This window comes from Oncorhynchus mykiss, chromosome 18 (genome assembly GCF_057628025.1).
Source record: "Oncorhynchus mykiss isolate SJ-2025 chromosome 18, ASM5762802v1, whole genome shotgun sequence".
NCBI lineage: Eukaryota > Metazoa > Chordata > Actinopteri > Salmoniformes > Salmonidae > Oncorhynchus > Oncorhynchus mykiss.
The window spans coordinates 61,228,890-61,249,929 of NC_143039.1; the positions used below are offsets into that span (position 1 = coordinate 61,228,890).

The 21,040-nt window shown below is 43.0% G+C and overlaps 1 protein-coding gene across 4 annotated transcripts in view; it reads right to left on the minus strand.

Annotated features, from left to right (window-relative positions):
* Nucleotides 1–21,040, minus strand: part of LOC110496523 (rap guanine nucleotide exchange factor 5) — a 64,205-nt gene that overhangs the window by 17,452 nt on the left and 25,713 nt on the right. For 3 of the 4 annotated variants that reach the window (XM_021572478.3, XM_036953253.2, XM_090209032.1), the window contains exons 6-11: nucleotides 20,271–20,355; nucleotides 20,142–20,190; nucleotides 18,567–18,643; nucleotides 9,399–9,557; nucleotides 5,906–6,084; nucleotides 4,823–4,923 (exon numbers count right to left, since the gene is read on the minus strand). In XM_021572478.3, coding sequence (XP_021428153.3) covers nucleotides 4,823–4,923; nucleotides 5,906–6,084; nucleotides 9,399–9,557; nucleotides 18,567–18,643; nucleotides 20,142–20,190; nucleotides 20,271–20,355 — 650 coding nt within the window. Of the gene's footprint in view, nucleotides 1–4,822; nucleotides 4,924–5,009; nucleotides 6,085–9,398; nucleotides 9,558–18,566; nucleotides 18,644–20,141; nucleotides 20,191–20,270; nucleotides 20,356–21,040 lie in introns of those variants that run through there. The other variant, XM_090209033.1, reaches the window with a different exon arrangement.

The following is a 21,040-nucleotide window of genomic DNA, read 5'->3' on the forward strand; positions in this document are numbered from 1 at the left end:
AAGGAACAACTGTTAATTGAAATGCATTCCAGGTGACTATCTCATGAAACTGGTTACGAGAATGCCAAGAGTGTGCAAGGCTGTCATCAAGGCAAAGGGTGGCTAATATAAAATATATTTGGATTTGTTTAACACTTTTTTGGTTACTACATGATTCCATATGTGTTATTTCATAGTTTTGATGTCTTCACTATTATTCTATGTAGAAAATAGTAAAAATAAAGAAAAACCCTTGAATGAGTAGGTGTGTCCAAACTTTTGACTGGTGCTGTACATATTACCTCAACTACCCCGACCCCTGCACATTGACTCTGTACCGGTACCCCGTGTATATAGCCTCGTTATTTTATAGTGTTACTTTATTTATTTTTACTTTAGTTTATTTACCCCTATACAGTGGGGCAAAAAAGTATTTAGTCAGCCACCAATTGTGCAAGTTCTTCCACTTAAAAAGATGAGAGGCCTGTAATTTTCATCATAGGTACACTTCAACTATGACAGACAAAATTAGAGAAGAAAAATCCAGAAAATCACATTGTAGGATTTTTTATTAATTTATTTGCAAATTATGGTGGAAAATAAGTATTTGGTCACCAACAAACAACCAAGATTTCTGGCTCTCACAGACCTGTAACTTCTTCTTTAAGAGGCTCCTCTGTCCTCCACTCGTTACCTGTATTAATGGCACCTGTTTGAACTTGTTATCAGTATAAAAGACACCTCTCCACAACCTCAAACAGTCACACTCCAAACTCCACTATGGCCAAGACCAAAGAGCTGTCAAAGGACACCAGAAACAAAATTGTAGACATGCACCAGGCTGGGATGACTGAATCTGCAATAGGTACGCAGCTTGGTTTGAAGAAATCAACTGTGGGAGCAATTATTAGGAAATGGAAGACATACAAGACCACTTATAATCTCCCTCGATCTGGGGCTCCACGCAAGATCTCACCCCGTTGGGTCAAAATGATCACAAGAACGGTGAGCAAAAATCCCAGAACCACACGGGGGGACCTAGTGAATGACCTGCAGAGAGCTGGGACCAAAGTAACAAAGCCTACCATCAGTAACACACTACGCCGCCAGGGACTCAAATCCTGCAGTGCCAGACGTGTCCCCCTGCTTAAGCAAGTACATGTCCAGGCCCGTCTGAAGTTTGCTAGAGAGCATTTGGATGATCCAGAAGAAGATTGGGAGAATGTCATATGGTCAGATGAAACCAAAATATAACTTTTTGGTAAAAACTAAACTCGTCGTGTTTGGAGGACAAAGAATGCTGAGTTGCATCCAAAGAACACCATACCTACTGTGAAGCATGGGGGTGGAAACATCATGCTTTGGGGCTGTTTTTCTGCAAAGGGACCAGGACGACTGATCCGTGTAAAGGAAAGAATGAATGGGGCCATGTATCGTGAGATTTTGAGTGAAAACCTCCTTCCATCAGCAAGGGCATTGAAGATGAAACGTGGCTGGGTCTTTCAGCATGACAATGATCCCAAACACACCGCCCGGGCAACGAAGGAGTGGCTTCGTAAGAAGCATTTCAAGGTCCTGGAGTGGCCTAGCCAGCCTCCAGATCTCAACCCCATAGAATATCTTTGGAGGGAGTTGAAAGTCTGTGTTGCCCAGCAACAGCCCCAAAACATCACTGCTCTAGAGGAGATCTGCATGGAGGAATGGGCCAAAATACCAGCAACAGTGTGTGAAAACCTTGTGAAGACTTACAGAAAACGTTTGACCTCTGTCATTGCCAACAAAGGGTATATAACAAAGTATTGAGATAAACTTTTGTTATTGACCAAATACTTATTTTCCACCATAATTTGCAAATAAATTCATTAAAAATCCTACAATGTGATTTTCTGGATTTTTTTTCTCATTTTGTCTGTCATAGTTGAAGTTTACCTATGATGAAAATTACAGGCCTCTCTCATCTTTTTAAGTGGGAGAACTTGCACAATTGGTGGCTGACTAAATACTTTTTTGCCCCACTGTATATAGCCTTGTTATTGTTATTTTATTGGTCAGTTTTTTTTACATGAGTTTATTTAGCAAATCATTTCTTTCTGCATTGTTGGTTAATGGCTTGTAAGTAAGCATTTAACGGTAAAGTCTAAACCTGTTATATTCGGCGCATGTGACAAAGATTTTTTCGTTGTTGATTTGATTTGACATGAGAACAGGCCGTGGCTTGGGTGGCTGAGGTCAATGATGATCTTCTTGACCTGGTGTTGTTGGTGTCCTTCATGACGATGGAAGTGAGTGCTACAGGTCGGTAGTCATTCAGTTCACTTACTTTCCCTTTTTGGGCACAGGGATGACAGTGGACATCTTGAAGCAGGTGGGGCGACCTGAGCAACCTGAGCTGAAAATGTCCGAAAACACAACAGCTAGCTGGTCTGCACATGCTCTGAGGGTGGAACTATAAAGCTAGCTGGTCTGCACATGTTCTGAGGGTGGAACTATAAAGCTAGCTGGTCTGCACATGCTCTGAGGGTGGAACTATAAAGCTAGTTGATCTGCACATGCTCTGAGGGTGGAACTATACAGCTAGCTGGTCTGCACATGTTCAGAGGGTGGAACTATACAGCTAGCTGGTCTGCACATGCTCTGAGGGTGGAACTATAAAGCTAGCTGGTCTGCACATGCTCTGAGGGTGGAACTATAAAGCTAGCTGGTCTGCACATGCTCTGAGGGTGGAACTATAAAGCTAGCTGGTCTGCACATGCTCTGAGGGTGGAACTATAAAGCTAGCTGATCTGCACATGCTCTGAGGGTGGAACTATAAAGCTAGCTGGTCTGCACATGTTCTGAGGGTGAAACTATAAAGCTAGCTGGTCTGCACATGCTCTGAGGGTGGAACTATACAGCTAGCTGGTCTACACATGCTCTGAGGGTGGAACTATAAAGCTAGCTGGCAATTAGAGCAGGTGAGACATAAAAAGTGTATGGTTAGAAAGGTTAACTTCTCTATTACAGTAAAATAATGTCTCAATGTGCTTCAGTGTCCATATGACCCAGTCTGTTGGACCAAACCTCAAATGCAAATAACGAGTTGAGACCGCTTGTCAGAGAGGAAGGAGTGACCTCTCAGCTTTGCTGTTGTGAGTGGTGGAGGGGCTTAGTGTGTGTGTGTGTGTGTGTGTGTGTGTGTGTGTGTGTGTGTGTGTAAACAGAGAGGAAGAGGCAAAGCGCAAGGTTTCACTCTCGCCATAATCAGTTAAAAATGAACCCAATGCGTTTCTATGAGTTTATTTTGGACCTAAGCTTGTCGCCTGCCTCACAGCCTTTGAGACAATGACTCCCATTGTTAGGGCGGAGACATGATCATCTCATCATTATATACAGATCTCTGGTGTAAATGGGAAGGTGCACACAGCACAGAAGGAGCAAAGGAGTCAAGACAAATTACAACATGAGAACCAGCGGACATAAACGACATACAGGCATTTGGAATATCATGCAAAAACATACATTTGATTTATTTTGAAACATCGCCCACTCTTCTCACTGAAGAGCGTGGTTTCAGAAGGAATGGTTTAAGTAATGGTGGATTATACAGGTCCAGCCCTGGCAATGCAGTTTCATGAAGGGCTGAGAATGCAGTTGGCCTGAGCAAGGCGCCGAATCACTGATCTACAAATCATCTTACATCCCTAATAGCCACTCATTATGTTATCAAGATTAGTGCATCTGTGCAGACTGAGCTTGCTGCACAACGTTAAACTCTGTCCATGGGAAACATGACAAAAAAAGTCATGGTTCCGAAGAGCAGTGGATAGAGCAGCCGAAAGGTTCCTATGAATAATTAACTAACCAGCTGTCTGACGTTTAGATAGGAAAGCAAGCTTTTCATAGAACACCACTTTAAATGACTAGACTATTTAGCTGGCTTCTACCTCTTTCCTTCTCTCCACCCCTCTCACCCCTCCTCTCTCCTTCCACCCTACCGTTCCCATTTTCCTCCCTCCTTCCAACTGCTTTCATTTTCTCCATGTTAACAACTCTCCTTCACTCCTCCAATTTCATACACACACACACACACACATATATACACACACACACACACACACACACCACCCCCGGGCCACAGATCTAATCTTAGTAATCAGGTATTGCAGTGTTGTGCGTTAATCTCGCTTTAGGCTTGTTTCAGCTTGTTAAACATGTTTCTGTTTAAAAAACACACACACATGCGTGTGCGCGCACGCACGCACTCACACAGGCATGCATGCGCGAGTACACACACACTCCTCTCTTTCTTTTCTTTCAGCTCTCTTTTTGACTGGTGATCATTAGGGCCAAAGACTCATTTACCCAAGATGGTCTTTTGTCACCGTTTCCCAATAGGTCACGTTAGTTAGACAACACTGAAATATGCTACAATATATTCCTAGGAAAGAAAAAAAAGAAGAAAGAAAGAATGAAGAACAGTAGAAGTAGTGGTTATGTTGCCACATGTTAGGACATTCCTAAGAGCAGGGGAGGGATTGGTGCACACAAACAAACACACAAATTAAATTATTTGGTGTACATTTAAATACGTGTAATGGACTGAGTACAGATCTTTGGGGGATCCCACAATCACCAAACTATCTGCTGTGTGTATGTGTGACCGGAAGTCCCCACAAGAATAGTAAACTAACCAAAATTTGACCAATTGGGGACATAAGGTAGAATTTGTGTTAGGGTTTGAATTAGGTTTAGGGGTTATGGTTAGAAGTCAGGGTTAGGTTTTGGGGTTAAGGTTAACTAGGATTTAACAAGACCGTGTTAAGGATAAACAAGACTGTGTGTGTGTGTGTACGTGTTCACTCACCAGACACTCTGCTCTCCGGTGCTCCTCTCTGGTCATCCAGTCGTAGGTCACTCAGCAGGTGTTCTAGAATCTTCAGGGGTGTTCCAGACACCACCACATACCTAAACAGACACACACAGAGAAAAGTTACACATAAACAAGGACTCACGCACACACAAACACACACGATACACACATACCAACACACCTGTCAGAAGCACAGGAGGAAGAGCAGGAATTGTATTCCTCAGAGCTTCTATCTCTCCTTTCTCTCTCTTCTCTCTCCTCCTCTCCCTCCTCATCCTCCCCTTCCTCATCAATGTAAGGTAGACTACTCCAGTCATCTTGATCCTCATCATCAATGTAGAGCAGGTAAGGGACATTGAAGGTCGGGAAAGAACTACTACAACAGTCATCTTCATCATCATCACTACCGTCTTCATCTTCCTCTGCCTCCACTAGTGTGACAGTTCTCAAGTCCATCTCAATTCCTCCAGAGGATTTGCTCTTCCTAGCGCAACATGCTCAGCCAGGGTGCTCTGTCCTGGGCTGAAGAGCCAGCCTGCTTCCCCCTCCTTCCTGGAGCTCCACAGATATAGAGGCTATAGTAGCTCTACCCCAAAAGGGGATGTACTGAGGCCTCCCCTCTCCCTGCCTAACACCAGAGACACACACACACCCTTTATAATGTGTAAACACACCCTCTAGGCAGCAAACAGTCTTGCTTTCTTTTGATTTGTTTCTCCCTTCAAGACAAGAAAATCATTCTCTCTCTGCTTGCAGCTAAAACACACACGTTCTCTGTCATAACACACACAAACCCACACACATCCTCTAGGAAGCAAACACACAATCTATCTTGTCAGGACAGATGCTTGTGTGCGTGCAGGCATGCAAAGGGTGTGACTTAAGAGAGGGAAAAGGAGGGAGAATGTAAAATATTTTTCTTGACATGGCTTTCAACGAACAGGTTTGTCTGGGACATACACAGCATACAGTTTGAAATCTTTATAGATCATATATAACGTTTACATGATTCATTTGTATATTCCAGCAACGCCCACAAAGACAGAGAGATTGAAATTGAAAGATGAGGATACTGACCTCTTCTCTCCGTCCTCCTCTCTGGCCCCTCCCCCTGATGGCGAGGAAGCGGGGTTAGGTGATGTCACTGATGATGGCGAGGAAGCGGGGTTAGGTGATGTCACTGATGATGGCACTCTCTGTAGCACAAGGACGTCCCGACCCCTTTCCTTAAGACACACCCTCCCTACTGCCTCTCCCTGAGAGAGAGAGAGAGAGAAGAGTTGTACATTGGTATTGTATGCAGAATATAGAGAGAAACAGGAGGACAATGTGTGTTGTGTGGGAGTTTTATAACACAGAGTGGAAAATATATTGTAGAGTGTCCAATCAAAAACGTATATTTTGACCAATGAGTGAAATAAGTTCATTATGTAGATAATCCTTTAAGAAAACCAATGGTCCCAACCTCATGTCTCTATCATAATCTGTTCAAAGGCTACAAGAGTTTTTACCCTCGTAGGATGGCCAGAATTAGGGTGACTAAATCAATGGAGGCCAGAGAAGAAAAAATAGGTCAAAACTCTGAAAAATGGCATCTCATCAGATAGACTGGATTCTGTGCAAGAATGAAAACTACTGCTACCTGACAGGCTCACTTTCCTCTCGAACCCACAGGACAAAAAACAATATAGAGCTAAGATGTATATAGATTTTGAGACATGACATGAAGTATTTTCATATTTAAGAGTACACTTGTCATATTAATGCAAAATTCCCATTGTTCTTAGAAGATTTCTCACAAAAAGAAGCATCTTTGTGAAAGGTCAACGGAGCACTGAGCATATAAAAGTTTTTTTATTTTCAAAGACTTTTAGATTTCATTCAGCTCATGTCATGCAACCTGCGGAATCAACTGTGAAGACCACGACCACCCTATCTCTTGGGCAAGGACCCACCGCATCTCCCATCAACTCCCTGTGAGTTGCAGATTAAAACAACGGTCTGATATCTGATACAGGGTTACTTACCCCTCTAAACACACACCAACCACACACACACATGGCACACATAATGTACATCTACACACACAGTTAGAATCTGCTGCAGCAAAACCACATCCATTTAGTTTGAGAAAGTATGCTAGCAATGTAAGAGAAAACAGAGTTTGGACATTTGATGGCCTGAAAGTAAAGGAATTGTTTGAATGTTATATACTAGAGAGACAGAATGTTATTTACTAGAGACAGAATGTTGTATAATAGGGAGACATAATGTTATATACTAGAGAGACAGAATGTTGTATAATAGGGAGACAGAATGTTATATACTAGGGAGACAGAATGTTATATACTAGAGACAGAATGTTATATACTAGAGACAGAATGTTATATACTAGGGAGACAGAATGTTATATACTAGAGAGACAGAATGTTGTATAATAGGGAGACATAATGTTATATACTAGAGAGACAGAATGTTATATACTAGATAGACAGAATGTTATATACTAGAGACAGAATGTTATATACTAGATAGACAGGATGTTATATACTAGAGACAGAATGTTATATACTAGAGACAGAATGTTATATACTAGAGACAGAATGTTATATACTAGATAGACAGAATGTTATATACTAGGGAGACAGAATGTTGTATAATAGAGACAGGATGTTATATACTAGAGACATAATGTTATATACTAGAGACAGAATGTTATATACTAGATAGACAGAATGTTATATACTAGATAGACAGAATGTTATATATTAGAGACAGAATGTTATATACTAGATAGACAGAATGTTATATATTAGAGACAGAATGTTATATACTAGAGACAGAATGTTATATACTAGAGACAGAATGTTATATACTAGAGACATAATGTTATATACTAGAGACAGAATGTTATATACTAGATAGACAGAATGTTATATACTAGATAGACAGAATGTTATATATTAGAGACAGAATGTTATATACTAGATAGACAGAATGTTGTTTAATAGAGACAGGATGTTATATACTAGAGACAGAACGTTATATACTAGATAGACAGAATGTTATATACTAGAGACAGAATGTTATATACTAGGGAGACATAATGTTGTATAATAGAGACAGGATGTTATATACTAGAGAGACAGAATGTTGTATAATAGAGACAGGATGTTATATACTAGAGACAGAATGTTATATACTAGGGAGACAGAATGTTATATACTAGAGAGACAGAATGTTATATACTAGAGAGACATAATGTTATATACTAGAGACAGAATGTTATATACTAGAGAGACATAATGTTATATACTAGAGACATAATGTTATATACTAGGGACAGAATGTTATATACTAGGGACAGAATGTTATATACTAGAGACAGAATGTTATATACTAGAGAGACATAATGTTGTATACTAGAGAGACAGAATGTTATATACTAGATAGACAGAATGTTATATACTAGAGACAGAATGTTATATACTAGAGACAGAATGTTATATACTAGGGACAGAATGTTATATACTAGGGAGACAGAATGTTATATACTAGGGAGACAGAATGTTATATACTAGAGACAGAATGTTATATACTAGGGACAGAATGTTATATACTAGGGAGACAGAATGTTATATACTAGAGAGACAGAATGTTATATACTAGGGAGACAGAATGTTATATACTAGAGACAGAATGTTATATACTAGGGACAGAATGTTATATACTAGAGAGACATAATGTTATATACTAGGGAGACAGAATGTTATATACTAGAGAGACAGAATGTTATATATGTTATATACTAGGGAGACAGAATGTTATATACTAGAGACAGAATGTTATATACTAGAGACAGAATGTTATATACTAGGGACAGAATGTTATATACTAGGGAGACAGAATGTTATATACTAGAGACAGAATGTTATATACTAGAGAGACAGAATGTTATATACTAGGGAGACATAATGTTATATACTAGAGACAGAATGTTATATACTAGGGACAGAATGTTATATACTAGGGAGACAGAATGTTATATACTAGGGAGGCAAAATGTTATATACTAGAGACAGAATGTTATATACTAGGGACAGAATGTTATATACTAGAGAGACAGAATGTTATATACTAGAGACAGAATGTTATATACTAGAGACAGAATGTTATGTACTAGAGAGACAGAATGCTATATACTAGGGAGACAGAATGTTATATACTAGATAGACAGGATGTTATATACTAGAGAGACAGAATGTTATATACTAGGGACAGAATGTTATATACTAGAGAGACATAATGTTCCAACTTCTCACAGATGACTATATGACATATGTAGAGGGGAGGAAAGGAAGGGTTCGAAAGGAAGTCCGTAAAATACACATCCACACATATACCTCCCCCCACACACACAGACACGCACACACACATTGTGAAACACTGACGTGAAGTTAGAGCATACTATCACAAAATATATTATTCAGAAGTATGTTTGTCAGAGGGCGTGTGTGTGTGTGTGTATGTGTGTGTGTGTGTGTGTGTGTGTGTGTGTGTGTGTACTCACGGTGGGGTTGCGGTGGTCTGGTACTCTGTAGTTCTGGTTCTGCAGTAGTCTGCAGCTGTCTGCAGCCAGTCTCTGGACCAGCTCTAGTCTGGTCAGCTCCTCGCGGCCACACACACCATCCTGCCGCACACCCCCCCCCCCCAGCTGTAAGGAAGGGGACTGAGAGAACAGGTATCTTAGTCCACAGCCCAACGATATCATCAGGTCACAGGATTAGAGGTGAGAGGTTAAATATAAAGGTAGGTAACACCCCTGTCAGCTAGTCTTTCTGTCTGTAAGTCACAGAGAAAGAGAGAAAATAACCTCTCTCTCTCTCTCTCTCTCTCTCTGTGTGTTCTTCAGAAACGTAGTGTCGTGTCCTCCCTAGCAGCGCCCTGGCTTTAGAAATACTGCGTCTGGGGCTGTGGGCCAGTGTGGATGTGTGGAGGAGAAAGAGGGGGTTTTCTTAGCGATAATCTGTTGTTTTGGGGGGGCAGGTTATATTTGGGATGGAGGAGATCCCTTGGTAATATAATGGTATCATCAGTAAGGCAATATGGACTGTTTATTTATATTGGAGTCTACACGCTGTGTGTGTGCAGATTGGCTGTGAGCAGGGTACTTCCCGCGAGTGAAACTATCCCACGGTGCCGCCACCACACACACACACCTTCCCGCAAACCATTGTTTACGAAGAAAACACCCATGATAACAACACACTCTATCTGAGCCGCAACCCAAAGTCCTGTCTCCCCTCTTCTACTTCCTCACTCAAAGAGAGATCAGCCAAGTAAACACGCACACGCACGTGATGGAGGGAATTAATTATTGAGTGTAAAAGGTTTATTCAGTATACACTCTTCTACTTTCCTCTCTTGTCCCTCCTCCCCTCTTCTCCCATCCTTCCCTCTCCTCTCCTGTGTGTGTGTGTGTGTGTGTGTGTGTGCGTGCGTGCGTGCGTGCGTATCACAATGCTGTAATTTTTAGACTGCTGGCTGGTGGCAATAATGTAATTACTTGTTCAGTAATTAAAGTTGAAAATTCAAACATGGCAGATTGTAAAATACATTTTTGCTGTAACAGCATACTAATCAGCTACCAATAGATGTTTTATAATATAAAACTGTACAGGCTACCTGAACCTGCATGACATGATCCATCCTCGTGCTCTCTTCCAGCTTGGATAGAAAGTTGTTGTGCGTAAAACCAGTCTATTAATGACCAATCATTCAGCCAGTCCACCCTCAAAACACTAGCTTACTATGGATTTTTTCATGATTCAGTCTACTATCTATCTATAGCTATTAGAGGTTGACTGATTAATCGGCATTTTCATAACAATCGGTAATCTGCATTTTTGGACACCAATTGTGGCCGATTTTTTTCATTATAATTTTTTTTTACCTTTATTTAACTAAGCAAGTCAGTTAAGAACACATTCTTATTTTCAATGACGTCCTAGGAACGGTGAACTGCCTTGTTCAGGGGCAGAACGAGAGATTTTTACCTTGTCAACTCGGGGATTTGAACTTGCAACCTTCTGGTTACTAGTCCAACACTCTAACCACCTGCCTTACATTGCACTCCAGGAGGAGACTGCGTGGCAGGCTGACTACCTGTTACGCGAGTGCAGCAAGGAGCCAAGGTAAGATGCTAGCATTAAACTTATCTTATAAAAAACAATCAACCTTAACATAATCACTAGTTAACTACAAATGGTTGATGATATTACTAGGTTAACTAGCTTGTCCTGCGTTGCATATAATCGATGTGGTGCCTGTTAATTTCTCATCGAATCACAGCCTACTTCTCCAAACGGGTGATGACTTAACAAGCGCATTCGCGATAAAAAGCACTGTTGTAGCACCAATGTGTACCTAACCATAAACATCAATGCCTTTCTGTCACGCCCTGACCTGAGATATCTCTGTTTTCTTTATATTTTGGTTAGGTCAGGGTGTGACTGACTAGGGTGGGTATGCTAATTTTTGTATTGTCTAGGGGTTTTGTATTGTCTAGGGTTTTTGTATGTTTTTGTAGGTCTAGGTGTTTTTGTAATTCTCTGTTGGCCTGATATGGTTCCCAATCAGAGACAGCTGTTTATCTTCGTCTCTGATTGGGGATCATATTTAGGTAGCCATTTCCCTTTGGTATTTGTGGGATCTTGTCTATGTGTAGTTGCCTGTCAGCACTCGTTTGTATAGCTTCACGTTTCGGTTTGTTATTTTGTTAGTTTGTTCAGTGTTTCAGTCTTTAAATAAATAAGAATGTACACATACCACGCTGCGCCTTGGTCCGATCCTTATAACGACCGTGACACTTTCTTTAAAGTAGGTTTACCCGCCCTTGTTTTGTGCGGGATTCATTTTGTGTTACGTATGTGCGTTAGTTAGGTGTGTTCGTGTTCGTGTTCTGGACCATTAGGGTCAGGAGTGGTCAGGGAGGTCACGGTGCCACTGGACATGGTAACGCAGGGGGATCATAAGGAGCGGATTAGTCTGTTCCTTATCGATTCACCAGTGGTGTTGGGAATTCCCTGGCTAGCTCAGCACAACCCGGTGATTTCCTGGCGACAGGGGGCCCTTAGAGGGTGGTCAGAGGAGTGTTCAGGCAGGTGTATAGGAGTTGCCGTTGGTGCGACTACGGTGGAGAGTCCAGACCAGGTTTCCAACTTGCGCATTCCCTCTGAATATGCCGATTTGGCTATCGCCTTATCGCCTTACTGAAGGCGACCCAATTACCACCCCATGGTCGAGGGGACTGCGCGATAGACCTCCTGGAGAACGCTGTACTTCCTAGGAGTCACGTGTACCCATTGTCCCAGTAGGAGACAGTAGCTATGGAGACATATGTTGCTGAATCGCTGGGACAGGGGTACATTCGGCCCTCCGCATCACCTGTCTCCTCAAGCTTCTTTTTTGTGAAGAAGAAGGAGGGAGGTCTGCGTCCGTGCATTGATTATCGAGGTCTAAATTCTATTACAGTGGGGTTTAGTTACCCACCACCTCTCATCGCTACGGCGGTGGAATCATTTCAAAGGGCGCGCTTCTTCACAAAACTGGACCTGAGGAGTGAGTATAATCTGGTGCGTATCCGGGGAAGAGATGAGTGGAAAACCTCATTTAGTACTACATCTGGCCATTGTGAGTACCGCGTCATGCCATATGGGTTGAAGAATGCGGCGCACGTGTCTCTGGTGCGTAAGGTACTTGGGCGACTGCTGGAGCATGACCTGTATTGCAAGGTCGAGAAATGTGTGTTCTTCAAACAGGCCGTTTCCTTCCTGGGTTATCGTATTTTCACCTCCGGGGTGGTGATGGAGTGTGACCGCGTTACAGCCGTGCGTAATTGGCCGACTCCGACCACAGTGAAAGAGGTGCAGAGGTTTTTAGGGTTTGCCAATTACTACCGGAGGTTTATCCGGGATTTTGGTCAGGTGGCTGCTCCCATTATCTCACTGCTGAAGGGAGGACCGGTGCGCTTGCGTTGGTCAGCAGAGGCGGGTAGAGCTTTCAATCGTCTGAAGGAGCTGTTCACCAATGCGCCCGTGTTGGCGCATCCGGACCCCTCTTTAGCGTTCATAGTGGAGGTGGACGCATCCGAGGCTGGGGTCAGGGCCATGCTGTCCCAGCGTTCGTGTGTGCCACCAAAGCTCCGCCCTTGTGCCTTCTTTTCGAGGAAGTATGAAACTATGACGTGGGGGACCGGGAGTTGTTAGCTGTAGTCAAGGCTCTGAAGGTGTGGAGACATTGGCTTGAGGGGGCTAAGCACCCTTTTCTCATCTGGACTGACCATCGTAATCTAGAGTATATCCGGGCAGCGAGGAGACTAAATCCGCGTCAGGCTAGATGGGCCATGTTTTTTACCCGGTTTCGTTTCACCATCTCGTACCGGCCAGGCTCCCTGTCCAAAGCCGACTCGCTGTCCTGCTTCTATGATACCGAGGAGCGGTCCGTTGAGCCGACTCCCATCATTCCACCTTCATGGCTCGTGGCACCGGTAATATGGGAGGTGGACGCGGAGATAGAGAGGGCATCACGATTAGAGCCGGCCCCCCCTCAGTGTTCAGCAGGGCCTCAGTACGTGCCGAGGGGGGTCCGTGATAAACTAATCCATTGGGCTCATACTCTACCCTCCTCGGGTCATCCTGGCATCGAGAGGACAGTGCGGAGACTTAGGGTGAGATACTGTCAGCCCACATGGGCCAAGGACGTGAGATTTTATGTCTCTTCCTGCTCAGAGTAAGGCTCCTCAACACTTGCCCCTCCCCGTTCCACAACGGCCGTGGACACACTTATCAGTGGACTTTCTTACCGACCTTCCCCCGTCCCAGGGAAGTACTACGATCCTGGTCGTTGTGGATCGATCCTGGTCGTCCTGCCATCTCATCCCATTGCCCTGTAGACTGCAGAGGCCCTATTTACCCATGTCTTCCGGCACTATGGGGTGCCTGAGGACATTGTTTCTGATCGGGCCCCCCAATTCATGTCCAGAGTTTGGAGGGCGTTTATGGAGAGACTGGGGGTCTCGGTCAGCTTGACCTCGGGTTTTCACCCCGAGAGTAATGGGCAGGTGGAGCGCGTAAACCAGGATGTGGGCAGGTTTCTGCGGTCATATTGCCGGGAACGGCCAGGTGAGTGGGCGAGGTATGTTCCTTGAGTTGAGCTCGCTCAGAATTCCCTCCGCCACTCCTCAACGAACATGTCTCCGTTTCAGTGTGTGTTAGGTTACCAGCCGGTCCTGGCCCCATGGCATCAGAGCCAGACCTAGGATCCTGCGGTAGAGGAATGGGTACAGCGCTCCAAGGACATCTGGAAAGCCGTCCAGGAGTCGCTGAGACTGGCGGGGGAACGGCAGAAGAGGAGCGCTGACCAGCACCGCAGTGGGGCCCCCATGTTCGCACCGGGGGACCGGGTCTGGCTCTCGACTCGAAACCTGCCCCTCCGCCTGCCCTGCCGGAAGCTGGGGCCGCAGTGTGTGGGGCCATCTAAAGTCCTGAGGAGAATAAACGAGGTGTGTTACAAGTTACAACTTCCTAGGTATTATCGTATTAACCCCTCGTTTCATGTGTCTCTCCTCAGGCCGGTGGTGGCTGGTCCCCTTCAGGAAGGTGAGGTGCCCAAGGTCCCCCCGGCGTACACAGTACGTGGCATTCTGGACTCGAGATGCCGGGTGAGGGGCCTAAAGTACCTCGTGGACTGGGAGGGGTACGGTCCGGAGGAGAGGTGCTGGGTGGGGGACATTTTGGATCCTTCTCTCCTGAGAGACTTCCACCGCCTCCACCCGGTGCCTCGCCCCCCGGGTCGCCCTCGAGGCCGGTGGCGGCGTGCTGCGAGAGCCGCGCGTCGGGGTGGGGTACTGTCACGACTTCCGCCGAAGTTGGCTCCCCTGCCTGTTCGGGCGGTGCTCGGCGGTCGTCGTCACCGGTCTTCTAGGCGTCACCGATCCCTTTTCCGCTGTCTTATTAGTTGCACCTGTGTCTATTTGTGTGTGCTTGATGGGCTTCCTTATTTAAAGTAGGTTTTACCCGCCCTCGTTTAGTGCGCGATTAATTTTGTGTTACGTGTGTGCGTTAGGTGTGTTCGTGTTCTGTACCTGTTACCCTGTGTTTTTGGGTGGTCCACATATTTCCGCGCCCTGTGTTGTGGGCTTGTTTGTTTGTGCCGTATTAAAGTGCACTTTCCCTGTGGAACTCTCTGCGCCTGATTCCATTCCTCACACACCTAGTTCACCGTACATATATATTTTTAAACCTTTAGTTAATATTGCCTGCTAACATGACTTTCTTTTAAGTAGGGAAATTGTGTTACTTCTCTTGCACGGAACGTGCAAGCAGAGTCAGGGTATATGCAGCAGTTTGGGCCACCTGGCTCATTGTGAACTGTGTGAAGACCGTTTATTCCTAACAAAGACCGTAATTAATTTGCCAGAATTGTACATAATTATGACATAACATTGAAGGTTGTACAATGTAACAGCAATATTTAGACTTATGGATGCCACTCGTTAGATAAAATACGGAACGGTTCAGTATTTCACTGAAAGGATAAACGTTTTCGAAATGATAGTTTCTGGATTTTACCATATTAATGACCTAAGGCTCGTATTTCTGTGTGTTATTATGTTATAATTAAGTCTATGGCCTCCCGGGTGGCGCAGTGGTTAAGGGCCATCAGAGTCCCTGGGTTCGCGCCCAGGCTCTGTCGTAACGGCCGCGACCGGGAGGTCCGTGGGGCGACGCACAATTGGCCTAGCGTCGTCCGGGTTAGGGAGGGCTTGGTCGGTAGGGATGTCCTTCGTCTCATCGCGCACCAGCGACTCCTGTGGCGGGCCGGGCGCAGTGCGCGCTAACCAAGGTTGCCAGGTGCACAGTGTAGCCTCCGACACATTGGTGCGGCTGGCTTCCGGGTTGGATGCGCTCTGTGTTAAGAAGCAGTGCGGCTGGTTGGGTTGTGTATCGGAGGACGCATGACTTTCAACCTTCGTCTCTCCCGAGCCCGTACGGGAGTTGTAGCGATGAGACAAGCTACTAGAACAATTGGATACCACGAAATTGGGGAGAAAAAGGGGTAAAAAAAATAATTAAAATAAACAAATAAAAAAAGTCTATGATTTGATAGAGCAGTCTGACTGAGCGATGGTAGGCACCAGCAGGCTCGTAAGCATTCATTCAAACAGCATTTTTGTGCGTTTGCCAGCAGCTCTTCGTTGTGCTTAAAGCATTTATGACTTCAAGCCTATCAACTCCCAAGATGAGGCTAGTGTAACCGATGTGAAATGGCTAGCTAGTTAGCGGGGTGTGCTCTATTAGCGTTTCAATTGGTGACGTCACTCGCTCTTCAACCTTGAAGTTGTTCCCCTTGCTCTGCAAGGGCCGCAGCATTTGTGGAGCAATGGATAACTGTGACGGGTGTCGTCGTCTGAAGAGGAAGAATCGGACCAAAGTGCAGAGTGGTAAGTGTTCATTACTTTTATTGAACTGAACACTGGAACAAAATAACAAAGAGAATAAACGAAACCGAAACATTCTGTCAGGTGCAGAAAACACTAAACAGAAAATAACTATCCACAAAACATAGGTGGGAAAAAGCTACCTAAGTATGGTTCCCAATCAGAGACAACGATAGTCAGCTGTCCCTGATTGAGAACCATACCTGGCTAAAACAAAGAAATACAAAACATAGAAAAAGGAACATAGAATGCCCACCCAAATCACACCCTGACCAAACCAAAATAGAGACATAAAAAGCTCTCTAAGGTCAGGGCATGACAGCTGCGTCAGAGGTGAAATGGACTACTGTCCCTAATTATTCTATATCGACATTATCGAAAATGAATCTAAAGGTTTTTGTATCATTATTGAGGGAAGTAATTACCTCAATAATTATTGATATTGATTTATCGCCCAGCCCTATCTCACACCCAGTCATAGTAAGTAAAATAATTAATGGATTGGCAAGATTGGCACTGTTAACTTTTAGAAGATAGTGGTTTTAGATTCTAATTATCAGTGTAAGAACTCAACGGACACTCTAAAAGCTTAAACCAAGTTTATTCTTCCAGAGGATCGAACAGCTGAATCAACAAAGACATGGTTCCATCCGTGGCAGTATACATACCCAACTTTGGGTGGAGTTTCCTACTTATCGCTAAACATTGCATGTTTAATGCTAGGCAGGAAGCTAAGTGATATGGGCAATAAACGGTTCCTCCCCTTATCAGTACTGCCATGTGACCGTTTTTCCCTGCACTCAGCACCTCCCAAGCTTCATTATGGCACCCCTCATTTCTCTATTATAACTTGACGCGTGACAATAACGATGCTTCAAGGGTGGCTGTTTTTGATGTGTTCCTGGTTCGAGCCCGGGTAGGGGCGAGGAGAGGGACGGAAGCTATATTGTTACACTGGCAATACTAAAGTGCCTATAAGAACATCCAATAGTCAAAGGTACAGTATATGAAATATAAATGGTATAGAGAGAAATATTCCTATAAATACTATATTAAGTACAACCTAAAACCTCTTACCTTGGAATATTGAAGACTCATGTTAAAAGGAACCACCAGCTTTCATATGTTCTCATGTTCTGAGCAAGGAATTTAAACACTAGCTTTCTTACATGGCACATATTGCACTTTTACTTTCTTCTCCAACACTTTGTTTTTGCATTATTTAAACCAAATTGAACATGTTTCATTATTTATTTGAGGCTAAATTGATTTTATTGATGTATTATATTAAGTTAAAATAAAAGTGTTCATTCAGTATTGTTGTAATTGTCATTATTACAAATAAATAAATAAATACAAATCGGCTGTTTAATCAGTATCGGCTTTTTTTGGTCCTCCAATAATCGGTGTCGGTATCGGCGTTGAAAAAACATAATCGGTCGATCTCTAGTAGCTATATACCGTATTTAGCTACTACTTATAAACTTATTATAAAAATGACACACCAAATAGCCCAACAATGAGGAAAAGAGTAGTCAGCTTGAGGATAAATTTAGCCAATATTTCTTGTTGAACTCATCGGGTTTTGTCTGTCTAATTGCCTACACAAATGGGCTGCAAACTCAAGGTAAATTAAATTTAAATCCAACTTGAGAGACTCCCCTGGTCTCCATAAATCCTCCTTTTTTTGGGTGCAAATGTTTTCACCACAGCCTACAGGTCAAGGTTGCGGGCCTGACTGTTTTCTATACTGAGTATTACCAACCCAGACAGTCTTTCCTAAAACATTGTGCATTATAGGCCTATGTACATTGCGCTGCACAGGATTTAAACTTGAATGATGCATGCCAAGATATATACCAGAGATAAGAGACCGTTGATATTGCAACCACACAACTCGCAAACCACTTTTTCTTTTTTTCAAGCCCTCAAGAACGGCTAAATATGATAATCTGTTTGCATCTGCCAATTCATTGGCTGTCCAGTATCCAGACGACCTGTCCACAGAGCTTCCTATACAGTTCATCTCAGCCATTAAGGAGAATGAGAGGCTCAATTAAAAAGATGTTGCAGAACTGATGTATTTGAAGCACAACTGCCTTCTGCCCAGTTTCCCTGATGATGCTACGGCAATCAAGCTGCTTTTATATTCCTGTAACTGTCGCTTCTGAGGAGAGATGGTTTTCTAAACTAAACCGGCGTGGGTGTCCGGTCTGCCAGTGTGTGTTTGTATCCTACCATGGTGTTCTCCTCGTTGGGTGTGGGTGTCTGTCGAGGAGTGGAGTCTGGTGACTCTTGGCCATCCTGCTCTGCCACTGCAACCAATCACAACACAGTATGTTAGATTGACAGCTGTCATGACTAATCACCTATAACTAAGGTTTTATTTGCACCAACATACTGTAGTAATACACAATAGTGATGCGCAGGCTGACTCAACTCGCAGTTCCCGTGGATATATCTGTAGGGCGAGCGAGTTTAGGGTCATGAAATACTGTGTGGATGAAGGGCAGGTGGGTGGTGGTGGGTTGAATAAACAATGCATTAAAAATCCATAAATGTATAATTCTTGTGCAATTCAAATCTATAGGCTACAGTAAGGTTTTTCTTTCATTATTTGTATCTGTCATTAGTACGTAAGCCTAAGCTTTAGGGCCTAACTGTACACGTGCCAAATACACGCCAATCACCAAATGCTTTTGGGAATTTAAGGGAAAAAAAGTTACCGTCGATCCACTGAGGCAAAAAGGAGACAATGTCGGCATTGAATTCAATAATAGAAACGCTGCAAATGGAGAGTTTAAAATAAAGCGAAGGAAGGGCCAGAAAAGTCATGTTTGGTAAAGATTTGTTGAAGTGGTAAAAGAGGATGATGGCAGTGCCGGTTATGTTATGTGTGATGATGGTGAGAGGCGCTATACAAATTCCACAGTCACAAGGCAGGGACTTCAAATATGCACGTCAAAGGGAACTGTACTGTTTAGATGGGTTAAATGGAATAGAAACTGAAATCTGGACACTGATTATAGGAATATATCCTCTCACTTGGCCTAATAGGAATTCCTGCAGAATTAAGCATTTCTTGCTGTAAAATGATACATTTTGACTCGGGAACAGGAGTGGAGGAATATGATTTCTTTCTTTCAGCATCTTGAGAGAATGAATGCGAGGTTAGGGACCGTCTGTAAATGTGCTATCTTTATCAGCATCATCAAATCTGATAGCATTTCAACCATATAAAATATGCCTCCATGTCGAACTGAAATCTTATCAGAAACATGTTGGGTCATATTCACATGCTTTTAATTTCCTTAAAACCGATGCCATTTAAAAATATATATATATATGTTTTTGCATTTTCTCCCTGGTCCCTAAACGTCTGCTGTGCAAGACAAGCAGAGACGAAAGAGAAAACTTTACCGGTGTCAACTACATTGAAGCATTCATCGATATCTAACATTATTCTGGTGAGCAAGAGTTTATTTTGACTTCTAGGGCAGTAATGACAGAAGAGAAGCTGCATGTATGTAATTATAGACATGTTGACTAACAAATAGACTACCAAAATGTTGGAAATTATATGCACAAACATCTAAATTAGGCTTAAAAAAAGAAATCCTGCCAAATCCGTTAAAAAATTGTTCCGTAATCTGACTGTACAGTGCATTTTCTATTTGCGGGTTAAGGTTGGGTGTGACCTCACTTTATCACATATAGTTGAGGGGTTGAGGATGGGTTATTAGCAGGCGGCTTCGGGGGAACAAACAGCTGACCTGCGCATCACTAACACACATAATATAGTAACCAACTCACTGGCTTTGCGAGCCTTGAGGGCAAGAGCAGCAGCCAACTCATTCTGGACCTGTAGGGGTAGAACATACAGCAAACTCAATGACAGCTCCTGTCAAACAGGCAGGCAGGCAGGCAGGCACACACACACACCGTGGAGGTGAGTCTCTCTAGTGCTTTCATCTGGAGAAAGCTGTCCCCGCAGACATCTCTGTTCCCCTCCGAGTCCTCCTCAGACCTACAACACACACACACACACTTTAAAAAAAATTATAATGTGCAAATATTGTTCAATCCAGGTGTGCAAAGAGAATTACCCAGGAAGATTGCCGAAGGTGATTCTAACATGTGTGTGAATACTTACAGTACAAGTCAAAACACACTCATTAGAGGGTTTTTCTTTATTTTTACTATTTTCTACATTATAGAAAAATAGTGAAGACATAACTATGAAATAACAAATATGGAATCATGTAGTAACCAAAAAAATGTTAAACAAATCAAAATATATGTTATATTCTTCAAAGTAGCCACCCTTTGCCTTGATGACAGCTTTGCACACTCTTGGCATTCTCTCAACCAGCTACATGTGGTAGTCACCTGGAATGCATTTCAATTAACAGGTGTACCTTGTTAAAAAGTTAAAAGTTAAACATATGTATTTTAATAACACTTTTTAGATTTTCTACATGATTCCATTTGTGCTATTACATAGTTTTGACATTGTCACTATTGTTCTACAATGTAGAAAATAGTCACACACAAAAAAAAAAAATTTTAATGAGAAGTGTCCAAACTTTTGACTGGTACTGTATGTAAATAAGATATTTCTGTACTTCATTTTCAATAAATTTGCTAAGATTTCTAAAAACATGTTTTCACTTTGTCATTATGGGGTATTGTGTGTAGATGGGTGAGAGAAA